General features: G+C 45.1%; 1 protein-coding gene across 1 annotated transcript in view; it reads right to left on the reverse strand.

Annotated features, from left to right (window-relative positions):
• Positions 1 to 9,174: 9,174 nt before the first annotated feature.
• The window catches only part of ING3 (inhibitor of growth family member 3), a 27,328-nt gene continuing 23,635 nt past the window's right edge, over positions 9,175 to 12,867 (reverse strand). The window contains exons 12-13 of the mRNA XM_013005965.2: positions 11,507 to 11,545; positions 9,175 to 9,890 (exon numbers count right to left, since the gene is read on the reverse strand). Of these exons, the coding sequence (XP_012861419.1) occupies positions 9,774 to 9,890; positions 11,507 to 11,545 (156 nt within the window). The 3' untranslated portion in view covers positions 9,175 to 9,773. The remainder of the gene's footprint in view (positions 9,891 to 11,506; positions 11,546 to 12,867) is intronic.

Genomic DNA, 12,867 nt, shown 5'->3' on the forward strand with positions numbered 1-12,867 from the left:
CCGGCGGGGGCGGAGCTCGGGCCGCTGAGGACTGGTGGGGTTGGCCCAGGAATGGTGGGGTTCCGCTCATGGGAGACTGCGTTCGTTCTCGTTGCCCCTGAAACGTGGCTGCCCACCCTGGGCCGCTCACCTTTTCATCCCGGGTGGCAGTCGGAGCGCCTTGATCATCCCCCTGCCCCAAAGGCAACCTTGGAGAAACAAACCGCCCTTGGTGAATTCAAGGCAAAGCTAGAGGGTGAGACTGAAAGGGTGCAGTCTTTTCCCTGGGGAATTGAGGTTACCCTTCTGGGCAGGAGAGGCCTCGTGTGGGGTGTCTGGTCCTGGCTCGGGTGTTGGAAACCTTCTGGTAAGCAAAGGGGTAAAGAACACAAAATGCCCCTGCTTGGAAAGCGAGCTCGCATATAAGATGATACGATGCCGGTGATTCCGTCGTTATTGTTCTTCCTGTGGGCGGACGTGCTGCCACAAAGATTCTCACGACCACCAAGTCACGGCCCACTCATCCGAGACTGTAAGCGTTTACAGGGGTAGAAAGCCCAGTCTTTCTCCCATGAAGCCGCTGGTGGTTTCGAACTGCTGACATGGCAGTTCGAAGCCCAAAGTGCAACCACTACACCACCAGGGCTCCTGCTGCGAAGATTACAGCCCGGTAAATCCTATGGGCGTCCCCCTCTGTCACATGGGTGCTTGAAGGGCCTTCCTTAGAAGGGTTATTGAAGGCTCTGAGGTATTATTTGAAATTTTATTATTATTTCCCTATACCGATGACTCGTTTTTTCTACGGCTGGTTGTGGATTACAAGGTCAGCAGTTTGAAACCACCAGCTGCTCCTCAGGAGAAAGACAGGGCCTTCTACCTGAGAAAAGAGTTACAGAGGCAGGTCTATGAATCAGGGTTGCTATGAGTCAGTATTGACTGGATGGCAGTGAGGGAGGTAGAGAGAGAGGGAGGGAGAGAGGGAGGGAGGGAAGGACAGTGTGAATGTGTGAGAGAGTGAGTGAGTGAGGTCACTCTGTCAAAGGAGTCTAACCAGAAAGTTGGTTGTTCAAACCCATGCAGAAACTTCCCAGGAGGAAGCAGGGGCAGTCTGCTCCCACAAGGATTGTTGTAGTTAGGGACCATCCAGTCAGTTCCCATCCGTAGTGACCCTGGCACCACAGAACAGAACCCTGCCCGGCCCTGTGCCATCCCCACCGTTGTTCTGATGTCAGAGCCCACTGCTGCGGCCAGTGTCGCTCCATCTCCTCGAGGGTCCGCCTCTGTCCTCGGTCCCTCTCCTTCACCAGGCCTGTTGTCCTTCTCAGGAACGGATCTCTCCTGACAGCACGTCCAAAGTGGCTGAGACAGCCTCACATCTTGCCTCTAAGGCGCGTTCTGGCTGTACTTCATCCAAGACAGACTTGTTTGGTTCTTTCGGGCAGCCCACGGTACTTAGAACATTCCCGGCGCTTACGGCCTAGAAAACCCGGTGGGTCTCACACCTGTAGGACCGGGTAGAACTGACTGCACAGCCAGCTTTTCGTCCCTAAAGTGTATTTATTGTTTCATCCGTTGGCTTTGTGCAGAAGTCAGTTAAATTCTAGAAAGAGTCCTACAAGGGACCTCTAGGGCAGTTCTGCAAACTCCATCCACTTTTCAGAATAGGTTCAAGGGAGTCCTGGGAGAGAGGTAGTGTGTAGGTAGTGTGTCACTCACCCCCACTCCCCCTCCTTTGTGAACTCTGGGTGCTCAGGGCTGGTTCAGACTCAGAAAAGACCTTCTGCAAAGGCATGAAACGAAATAGGTCTTCCTTTTCTAAGCCAAACTCCTTCTTGTGGGAAAAGAACTTTTTCAGGCCCCACCTCTGGAAGGAGCCAGGCCTTTGGCGGGTTGTCAGCCATTTACATTTTGTGAGGCACAGCACCCCCTAGGGGTGTCTCATTGTTATAGACTCAGAGACATGGGCGTCCAAACCAGAGCTTGGTCCTGGCTTAAAGGACAAAACTATTCACAACATTTGTAAAAGGGCTCGTGGTTTCATTTCCAAGAGGGTCTGGGAAAATCTAAAAGATCGTTTTATGCAAGGCTAACTTGTGGAGTACAGGAGTACAGAAGAAAATAAACCAGATGCAGAAATCCAAGTTGTTGGGAGAATTCAAAGACAAACCAGCACCGCTATTTCAAGGAGTTGCTATAACGAGGCTCTAAATAACAGGAACCAGTACGATAGCGGAAAATTAGTCTCGCAGATATGACGCTGGCAGATGGAAGACTCCATGGTCCCACCGTAACGACTGAGCCCGAAGGAGTGGGAGAAGAGAGCGGGAGAGAGAATCCGCGTGAGGCTGAGCGGAAGATCTGGAACAGAACAAATGCAGCGCAGAAATGAACACGGAGTGGGCCCAGAGACCACCTCTGATTTTAGAATGAATCGCGCCTGTCTGTGCACCATGGGGCGCGGTCTTATAAGCTTGGTCTTAGACAAGTGACTTGAGTCCTTTAAGCCTCGCCGGGTTTCCTTGGTGAGATGAGGATTCTAACGCCGCCTTGGAAGTGCTGTTGGCATGCCTGGATGGGAAGATGCGTGGGAAGCACCTGGGTGTTCTGGAACATTCACTGCCCGTGCTGTTTCGGAGACTGATACTGCGCTCACGCCACACAGAGCCGGCTGACGGGCACGAGACAGGTGACTCGTCAAATAACGGACCTCGCGGGCCACAAGACCAGCAGCAAATAGGACTACTGCAAGGGGTTCTCTGCCCTTGGTGTTCTGAGGTGAAGGTGAAAGGCAGAGCTGGTTTCCAGATGTCAAGGGCTTTGGGGAAGAATGCCAGGATTGCGTCGCGAAGATGGGGATGGGCGACATGCCTGAGTAGTAGGTTAGACCCATCGGAATGAAGCCTATGTAGAAACCTGCGTTAAGGCTCTCAGGACCTTGAACAACCCATCAAACAGACCGAATATGTTGGTTCCGTGAGGAGGTAGGGTGGGGGACAAATGGTTAGGTGTTGAACTAACCTCAGGGTCAGCAGTTTGAAACCATCAACCGCTCCTTTGGAGAAAGATGAGGTTTTCTACTCCCATAAAGAGTTACAGTCTCAGAAACTGACAGAGGGCAGTTCTGCCCTGTCCTGTAGGGTCACTATGTGTCACCGATGGACTCTCAGGCAGCGAGTTTGGTTTGGTTTTTATCAACATGTAGGTTCTGACTGTGTTCAGACTGCATACTTCTGTGCATATAGTGTCATGAAGAACTCCTTCTGCAAAGATTTTTTCAGTGCTCAAGAGTGTATATTTAGACAGCATTCACCTGGGACAATAGATTGGTAAGCTTTTCAGAATCCTATCATCATTTCAAGGTTGGATGAAACAGCCGAAAAAAATCCTCCCTGTAAACCTCTCCGACACAAACTATACTTTCCCATAACATATTTTTTCATTTTGGTGTTTGGTATGGGGGAGTGGTGGAGAGGCTGCAAATAGTCATTTTATGGAGAGTTCTTTGAAAAATTCACTTCAGCTTCATGTAAAATTTCAGTGTTAGATTAAGCATTTAAGGAAAATAATGTGCCTCTCTGAATATCAGCTTTCTCATACAATGGGGAGCTCAGTCACCCCAGGAATATCTGTAAGCCCCCCACCCCAGGCTCCAAACTGCCAGGCTTTAGGGGAAACCTTTTGATCTGGCTTCTCCCTCTGTAGAAGTCTTCCAGATTCGGGACCTTCTTGGCTTCCTACAGGGGACAGCCTCTCTTCCAAGAAAGCACCTGAGGCCTGATTCTTGAACATCCAGCTTTGATAGAGACGAGACTTAAGTCCTGTGGGAGCAGCCTTGTGGGCAGCAGCCCCTGGGCTAGTCCTAGCACCTACCTCTTGCTAACACAAGAACGATCCTATAAGCTCTGAATGCAGGATGGCCGTGTTAAATCATGAATCATATATTGAATCTCTACTGTTCAGAAACATCACCTGGGACAAATAGAGATACAAGACATATTGTAAGTGGCTTAAGGTAACAAACACTTTGATACGGTGGACAGGGTAGTGTAAGGCATCAAAGTATCAGTGACTTGCTATAAAGAGAGATTTCTCGCTTACATTACTTTCCACTGTTACCGGTTTCTATTCTGAATTTGGCCCCCAGGGTCCTCTGGGAACCCTGACTTCCCATACTGGTCAAGTCAGCCCTGGCTGCCCTGGCCCAGTGATTGGTTGGCAAGCAAACCTTTGTAATTCATTGGTGTTTCAGGGGCTGAATTTTGAAAGTCATTGCCAAAACTTTCTCTTTCCAGTTTAGTCTGGAAGCTCTGTTGAAAGCTATTCAACATCCTAACAACATGCAAGCCTCCAGGGGCCGACGGGATGCAAGCACAGGAGATATCTTTGGATACCCCTAACGGGCTCCTCAGCCTGCACCAGGGACAGACGGGTGAGAGAAATCATAGCATGGTCTCTTAGGGGCCGTGCTTCAAATTGTCGGTCACTTGGCTTACATTTCACTGGCCAGCCAGAGTTCTGTCACACGGGTTCACCTATCTGAAATTGAAAGTACCATGAACTGCTAAAAGGACAAACTGATCTGTATTCAAAGGTCACACCTCACGACAGAGGGGATCAAATGGTCCAGGGAGGTGAGGGGATGCTGTCTGCTGAGTGGCAGTCTTGTGAATCTGGGGTGAGGTCCCCCAGAGAGGGAGGCAGCCCTGTGGGAGGTATGAGGCTTCCTGATGGTAGGGGCAGAGCAGGAGAGGGGAGAGGGAAGAGTCATGTTTGGGGGAACATAGGAATAGGGGCATGTCTATTGAGGGGAAAAGGGAGGGCGGGCTGAACTTCAGTTGGGGGAGGAGTGACAGATGATGCTTTGGGGGACATTAGGTGGGGAGTGGCTTTAGCGGCATGCAGCAGGTGGGCAACACTGAAAGAGGACATCTGGAGGTATCCCGGGAATCCAGGTGTGGGGGCCAGGGAATGCTGGGACACTGAATCCTGGATTTTCACCGCATGCTCCAGAGGCTGTATCGCTGAGACTCCATGCAGGACAGTGGACTCTACCCCAGGCACACTTGTATCCTGAGAACTTAAACCACAAAATAGATGGTGTCTGAGGAAGCAGAAGACAGCTGTACTGAGAGGTGTGCTGCTGGTTGGTGATGCACCATATATTTGTATTAAGGTATGTATTATTCTGGTAATCTTGTGACGGACATTCTGTTTGATTTTGCTTATGCTTGTTCATATTACGGTGTAACACAGGGATGCGTCGCCATTGGGGGTCACCCTCTTGAAGTTGTGTTGTTTTTCTGTAAGTGAAACTCAGGGCCAGTGAGTCTATAGGGGAAGCAAATATAACAAGGGTTTCAGGGGGAGGAGGCACATGGGAAGGTGGGGGGAGATAAAAGGGAGATGATGTTAAGGCGTCCAGGGAGGAAAAGCACGTTTGGAGACTGATTCTGGAAGCAACTGTACAATTCTTTTGACATGATTGAACTATAGAATGATATGACATATGTATTAACTCCCAAGTTACAGCAATTAAAAAAAAAAAAGTATAGATCCAGGAATGGGTGTGGGCTCACACTGAGTTCTTACATCATGGCCCTGCTCGATACTCGTGCATTTGTTTTTCATATTAGAGTATCTGAGAGGTTGCTATTGGAGGTCACCCTCTTGAAGCTGTGTTATATGCTTTTCTGTGGTTTGGTCTATGCAACCCAGCATTGATGAGCCTAGAGGGACAGCCAGTAGAATGAGGGGATTGGGTGGGGGGTGTACAGTGGTGGTGGTGGGGTAAAAAGGAGACGATGTAGAAAAATAGTGCTTGGAAACTGACTGTGGTAGCAATTGTACAATTCCACTTGATGTGATTGAAATATGAAATATACAAGGGGATAACACCACCACCACCCCCAAAAAAATATAGCTCCGCCTAGCGGAGCTTTCATTTTTCCTGCTAGGTGAGCAAGAATGGAATCGCAGATCTGACAAACATATAACGGAGAGTAGTTTGAAGGAGATAAGGTGGTTTTGAAACCCCCTCATGTGTATTAAATTCCAACTAATAATAATAAAACAAAAGACCAGAGTGCTCCTCAGAGGCAAGGATGGCAAGACTTCATCTCTCGTGCTTTGGACATATTGTCAGAAGAGACCAGTCCCCAGGGGAAGACATGCTATTTGATCAAATGGAAGGGCAGCAAAAAGAGGAAGGCCCCCAAGGAGATGGAATGACAGCGGCCACATCCGTGGGCGCAGGCACAGATCCAATCGTGAGGATGGTGCAATGTTCTGCTGTGGGTCAGAGCCGATTGGAAGGCACCTACCAACTGGCACTGAGTAGGGAAGAGAGGTCTAAGGACATCCCTAGAAAGAAAAGGACATGGCATTTGAGACACACGGTGGCCCAACCACCACTCGGGAGGGAAGCCAGACGCATTGGAGAACCCATCTAGGGAGTCTAAGGGAAGACGACGAGTCATGAAGGTTTCTCGGGAGCAGAATTCAACCATGACTATTAAGGGCAGTGACAATGAAAAACAGGTAAGAAATGACCATCTGGGTCAGTCATTTAGATTTCCTACTCCAAAGACATAAATTAAAAATTTTGACTAGCAAACACCTGGTTGCAAGAATTTGGGGAAAAACTTAAAAATGTAAAAGCGATTTCTATCCCAATCTTGTCAACAATATAGTCTTAACAGCAGAAGGGCTATTTAACTGCTAAATCACATTTAACCAACCATGTACAATGTCATGCCTTCCATTAGCAATTCCACGGCACAGTGCAGAATGTTCTTGATTAGATGCTTGTCCAGATTCCGACTTCTTTCCCTGACACTACAGGAGCCTAAAACAATCGCTACTTAATACTGTCGGCTGTGAAGTTCCCAGAATGCACATGGCTCTTGAATCCACTCTTTTTGGAAAAGCTTCCCTACTTTACCTGTCTTTCAAACTCAGCCCCAATGATTGCGTTTGGCAAGTCTTGTTAACTATTGCTAATTAATCCACACCCGGCATTTCCAAAGTGCTTGGAGCCATGGTGGCTGGGTGGCATAGGGGGTTTATTCATTAGGCTGCTGTAAAGCCGCCAAAGGTGAAGCTTCCCACTCCTGTAGATTTAGTCACCTCAAACTCACCCCACAGCTCTGCTCTGTCCTATAGGGCTGTTGTGTGTCAGAATCACCTCAATGGCCGTGAGTTTTGAAAGTTCACTTGTTATTAAGCATTTACCAGTCCTCACACTCCCCCCTACCCCCCAAGGCCTTCATCGGTGTACTTCCAACATCTAGGTGCTACTTGTACAACACACGTTTTGGAGGCTACGCAAACAGTAAAAAACAAAGAAAAACACTGCAATATCTAGTTTCATATCCTTTACAGTCCCAATTTATTAAGCTCTCAGTTGTCTAAGATTAATTAATAAGATCCAAATGACCACTTCGAAGGTCAAAGGACAAAGGGCACCAATATTACAAAACCCCGAAGTTAAAACAGTTAAACTATGTGGCATTTGCTCTCAAAGAGAGCAAAATGATTAACTGCCTTTGGAAAGAATGACTGAATATTTATCAAACACTCGGCATCATTTAGGCATTTAATTAAGCCATTTATTGCTTTAAATGTGTCACCACGAACATTTTAATACACTCGACAGCAGTTAAGGCCTCGATTTTCACCACCTAGAAATTGTGAACCCGCGTGGGGTTTTTTGTGTCACCAATTGTTACATGAACTTCATACAACAAAAGATTTCAAATGTGTACTTTATCAATACTCAGAACACTCATCATACCTCTTGGTGTTAATGTAACAAAGAACATTAGACGTTGGCCACGTTTTTTTGTTTTGTGGATGAGGTAGTTCCATATTTGACTGATTATCTCTCTTCCAGTATGAGCAGGCCCCACACATCACTCAGTAACTGCACACAATGCTGTTTTACTTGGCACCCAGCGTCAGCTATGGATACGCAGGGTGGGAGGGTTTGGTCAGAGGGTTCCCACTGCACGGGCTGGGTAGCAGCTGAAACAGGCATGCTCCTCACTCAGACGAGGGCTTGTTCTAAAAGTAAGGCTGTATGTAAGGCTGTTTTCTTTGAGCATTTCCTATACATTTGAAAAGATAGGGGAGAAAATGGAACTCTCGGCATCTCCAAGCAACATGCGCGTAAGCTAACTGTATATATTACTTCTTAAAAGTCTGTAAAACTCCTGTGAAAATACTGAGTTTTCATGGACCCGCTGATGAACCTCACTGATGGTCTGAGATGGTGATACGATCAGACTGCAGCGGCTCAGAATCATGGGATTTCAAAGCAAAAAGAGACCTTGGAAATCACCCATTTTAATCCATACCCTTGTGGGTAGCATTGCATAGATTTAAAACTGCTTTCTGAACAAGTTCAGAGGCTCACAAGTGGTCCTAAAGCAGAAATCTGGCAGACCCAAAACATTTTAATACATAAGAAGTATGATGTAATATTTATTTAAACAGCTTTCTACCAACCAGGACTCAGTATTTAACTGAAATAAAACCTCCACTATGCTAAATTTATCATGTAAAAAAAGCATCTACAGACGAAAACCTCAGAAGTACTATGTAGACATCTGCAGTCTGATTTAGGATGGCCGAGAGGGATTCAAAATTTGAATCCCCACACCACTATGTGCTGGAATCAGAAATAACGCTGGATGGTCGAAGCTCGGATCCAGGGGCCTTTGAGATAAATTGGTCAAAACGTCTGTTCTTTCTTTGTACCTGATGGGACTTCTTTCACTTTCCTCAAACTTGGAAGGAAAATCAGAGATGTCCTGGAGAAATACATTTGCATTTCAAACTCACATGAAAAATGTCTTTCCCCTATTTTCACATCACAAATTCCAAACATTGTTCTTAAAAGAATCTAATGCTTTTAGGTCCTTCTTTTGGATTAGGAAAACTTGAAAGCTAATTGGAATTGGATCACTTTTGTGATTAAAGTATAAATACAAGTAATTTTTTAAAAACTTTATTTTAACACCTAATACAATTCCAATTTTAAGGATTACTTGCACAAAAAAATAAACACATTTGGTATAAAAATGTATCACTTTCACACCTTCCCCAGCGGGCCCGCCCCCACCCCGCCCGCCCCGCTGCGCTCTATTTGGATGAGACGCACACACAGACCAATGCGCGCATTGTTTCGCTATGGAATTTCTGCTTCTGTATCGGGCACCGCGGAGGATGCGGCCCACTTTATTACACGAACCGTTTTCTTCAGCCCGCTGAATTGAGTTTCACAAAGAAACAAAGATTATAAAGGTGTTTTAAAAACCATTATCGTAAAGTCTTTTGAAAGAAGCACTGACTTTTTTTTTTCTTTTGCAACCATGTATGTACAGTGTTACATAACAGCTCTGGAGTACAGCACATGCAGTAGAATATACCTGTCGCATATAAAATACTTTGCTTAAAATCTTCATCGTTGGAATTCTTTGAAATCTAAATGATATAGAATGCCCAGTAACTTTGAGAAAATGGTTGAGGAGTACAAATGTCTGCATATGTTGGCCACTGAAATAATCCAAGGCTAACTGGAATAATATTTAGAGCACATGAGGAGTGCATAAATAATTTACTTACATTATTAAAATACAACCCATAAAGTTTATAGTTCAAGATCTTATAGGATTGTCTCTGTAAATCCTCTAAGCGGCTCCTGGGAAATGCACGGTTTCTTCTTGCCTCTTTCTTCGTCAAGTCCTGTATAAAATGTCAGCTGCAGCTTTTCCTTTCCCGGGGTGTGGCCCCCCTTATTTGTGGCGGCTGCCCCTCCTCTTCATGGCAGCCGTGCACTGCGGGCAGTACCATTTCCCCTTCGGGGCCTCCGTCAAGCCGACACATCCGTAATGGAACCATTCTATAGGGCACTGCAAAGTCAAGTGCAGAAAACGCTCTTAGCACCTTTAAAGTCTAAAAGACACAGAACAAGATGCCCAAGAGCCAGAAGGGTCCACTTAGTAAGACAGCTCTGGGAACAGGATTTTCAGATTTAGATGGTTATTTACAAGCTCACTTAGTCCATCTGCCTGAAGAAATGGAGGCACAGACTTAGTCTTTGCTAACTCTGAGATTCTATACTTGAGTTCCATATCCTAAAAGTGAACTCTAATGCAACAATTCTCATGAACTTCAAGGGCAAAAGGGAGGGAGGTGGGCCTCTTAGGCAGAAGATAAAAGGAGTGTACCGACGTCGTTTGCTTTTTAAAAGTGTAGTGAGCTAGTAACTAGAGTTGAAGATAAAAGCACACTCGGAAATGAACGGAATCAGAGTGGGAGCTACTAGTGTGCACAGAAGTCTCCTTGATTTTCACGAAATGCCCCGGAAGACAGCTTACAGTTGGCCTCTGGAAAGGGCCAGGGAAGAGCTGTTTTGCAATAATCACACTCAGCCCACAAGTGACCAGGAGAGGGAGGGCAGTGGAAGGGGGTTGTTTCCCGAACTTATGAGGACATGCGGTCGGTACCCTCAGGTCAGGGCTAGTGCAAAGTTCAATGCTCATCTTAATGCAAACCAACCCTCCTCAATCTGCAGACTGGTGGACCACATGAAAACTTGTCTTCTTCGTCTGAGGGTTCTGATGTTACTGATCACTCCTTCTCTAAAGTCAGAGCTCTGCCTTTCATCCTATCAGAGGGCTAAAAGGGGGAGGAGCTGTATGAAAGGAATCAAAATTACAACACAAAAAGGTTCTATTTCGTGAAAGGAAAACAAATCTCTAAACAAAGTAAGGTTCCTAAAAAAGATGTAACAATTATTTCAAGCTTCCTTTATCATCAGAAGTGGCTGACTGGCTGACATCTGCAACAAGCACTGCTAAGAAATGCTGTCATAGCAGCTCCTCGACCGGCCCCTTCATCGTACCATCAAGCTTCTTAAAGAGCACAGTGGTTTAAAGTCCTGCTTCTTCTTTTCATGTGTGTTTACTCTATTCGATTAACACAGTTCCCTTTAGCAGAGGGTGGTGGTGTGGTCTCACTCATTTTCATAAATCTTAAATTTGAGAAATAGACTCTTCACAGAGAATCATAAAATTAATCGAAAACAGACTAAGAAATATTACCCAACTTTGGAGAGGAGCATGCTTAACAGTGTTTTGAAACGTGGGTGATACTGGCCCCTTGGATGTGGGGTGGGGGGGAGGGAAGGAAGGGCACTGGAATGGTCTAGGGCGGCTGCCGACAAAGCGTATGCCTACACTTTATCCTGGGTTATGGGCTACAGTACAAATTTTCTTAATTGCCAGGGAGGCGCCATGTAATTTTTTTCGCATAAGGGGGCAGGAGGCAAAATAAGTTTGGGAACCAAGTAAGTACCTACTAATATAACGTGATTGACCTTTGAAAGCCATTAATAGATGAGTGCACCTATAAACCAGTTTTCTCGGACCAAGAGACATGCATATAAAACACTCAAGTGATAAGTAAGCAACAAGGACCCCCCCGGGGCATGTGCATTTTGCAATATGAAACTTTGAATACTTACATCTTGATTATCACATCCCACCATCTCACCATAGGATACCTAATTAAAAGATAAAATATTTTTATTATGGCTCTTTAAGCATCCTATAGGTGAGTATAAATCGGAACTGACCCAACAGCCATGATGTTGGTCACATTGAAGACACAGCTACATTGAGAATCGGGAGGAATCCTTTTCTAGAGCCCCTTTATGGGGTTTTACAGGGAAAGGAGGTGCACAGAAATGATGTTCTTTGAAAGTTAAAAAAAAAAGCCTCATTCTATAAACTATCTAGACATGGGAACCATATGTGTAGACAGGGTTTTTAGAATTGTTTAGTTTTTTTGTTTTTAATTTGTAAGTTTCCTGGTTCATGCTAGGTTAAATTTTTGAAACAATACATTTCATGGAAATTAACACGTCATTGAAATGTCTAAATTTTTTATCCACTATATTCTTGCTCATTTCACTTCTGTCGTTCGCTACTTTGTAGCACAACTTCCTAGCTCATGAATTCATTTGAGCTCTTAATACCAAGAACTAAACTGGTACTTGCAGAACTGATTCTGGCTCACAGTCCCCCTCTCGGATAGAGTAGCATTCTCCCACACAGGTTTCCAAGGCTGTAATTTGGATGGAAACAGATGCCACATCTTTCTCTTAAGGAGTTAACTGGTGGGTCTGAACCCCTGACCTTTGGGTCAGCAGCCATATTGTTTAACCATTACCCTACCAGGCTCTTAAGCGCTAAACAGATGGTAAAATATAGGGGTTATAACCAGAGGGCATACTTTCTGATTCTCTGCAGGAATGAAAAAGTCTCTACATGGTACTAGGCACAGGATCAATCACTTTGCCCAGGATCACTATTTTGGGGGCTCTGAGTTTTGTCCCTCAAAGTGCTAAAGAAACAAATCCAATTGTGCTTGGTTTGTTGATTTGTTTTTTCAGTGTTACCGGAGGCAATGGACTTTGTTCTTTTGTAAGAAACCACTTACACTACCAACAATCTTATTACCAGAATGTCAACAGCCTATTTTACCCCCTTCTTTTATACTAAAAATGTTTGCTAGGGAAAGTACAACAATGGGGAGATGTTGTTTATTTTTAAAAATTAGGCTGGCAATCCACACAAAAAGTACAACACAGTGCACAACGTAAAAAAGTAAGAAATAGGTAAATCTTATAAAAAGTGGAATAAAGACTTACTGATCAGGAGAAACAGTGAAAGGGAAGAAGCCTGTCTAAGCATATCATCCATGGGACACTTCAAAAAATACTTACAAAAGTCACAGCTACAAAAAAACGGAAAATTCTGAACAGAAGAATTGGGTAAATAAATAAAATGCTCTACAATATGTATGACAGATTAAAAAAAATAT

This window comes from Echinops telfairi, unplaced genomic scaffold, assembly GCF_000313985.2.
Source record: "Echinops telfairi isolate 266 unplaced genomic scaffold, ASM31398v2 ScPeMD7_23;HRSCAF=83, whole genome shotgun sequence".
Classification (NCBI taxonomy): Eukaryota; Metazoa; Chordata; class Mammalia; order Afrosoricida; family Tenrecidae; genus Echinops; species Echinops telfairi.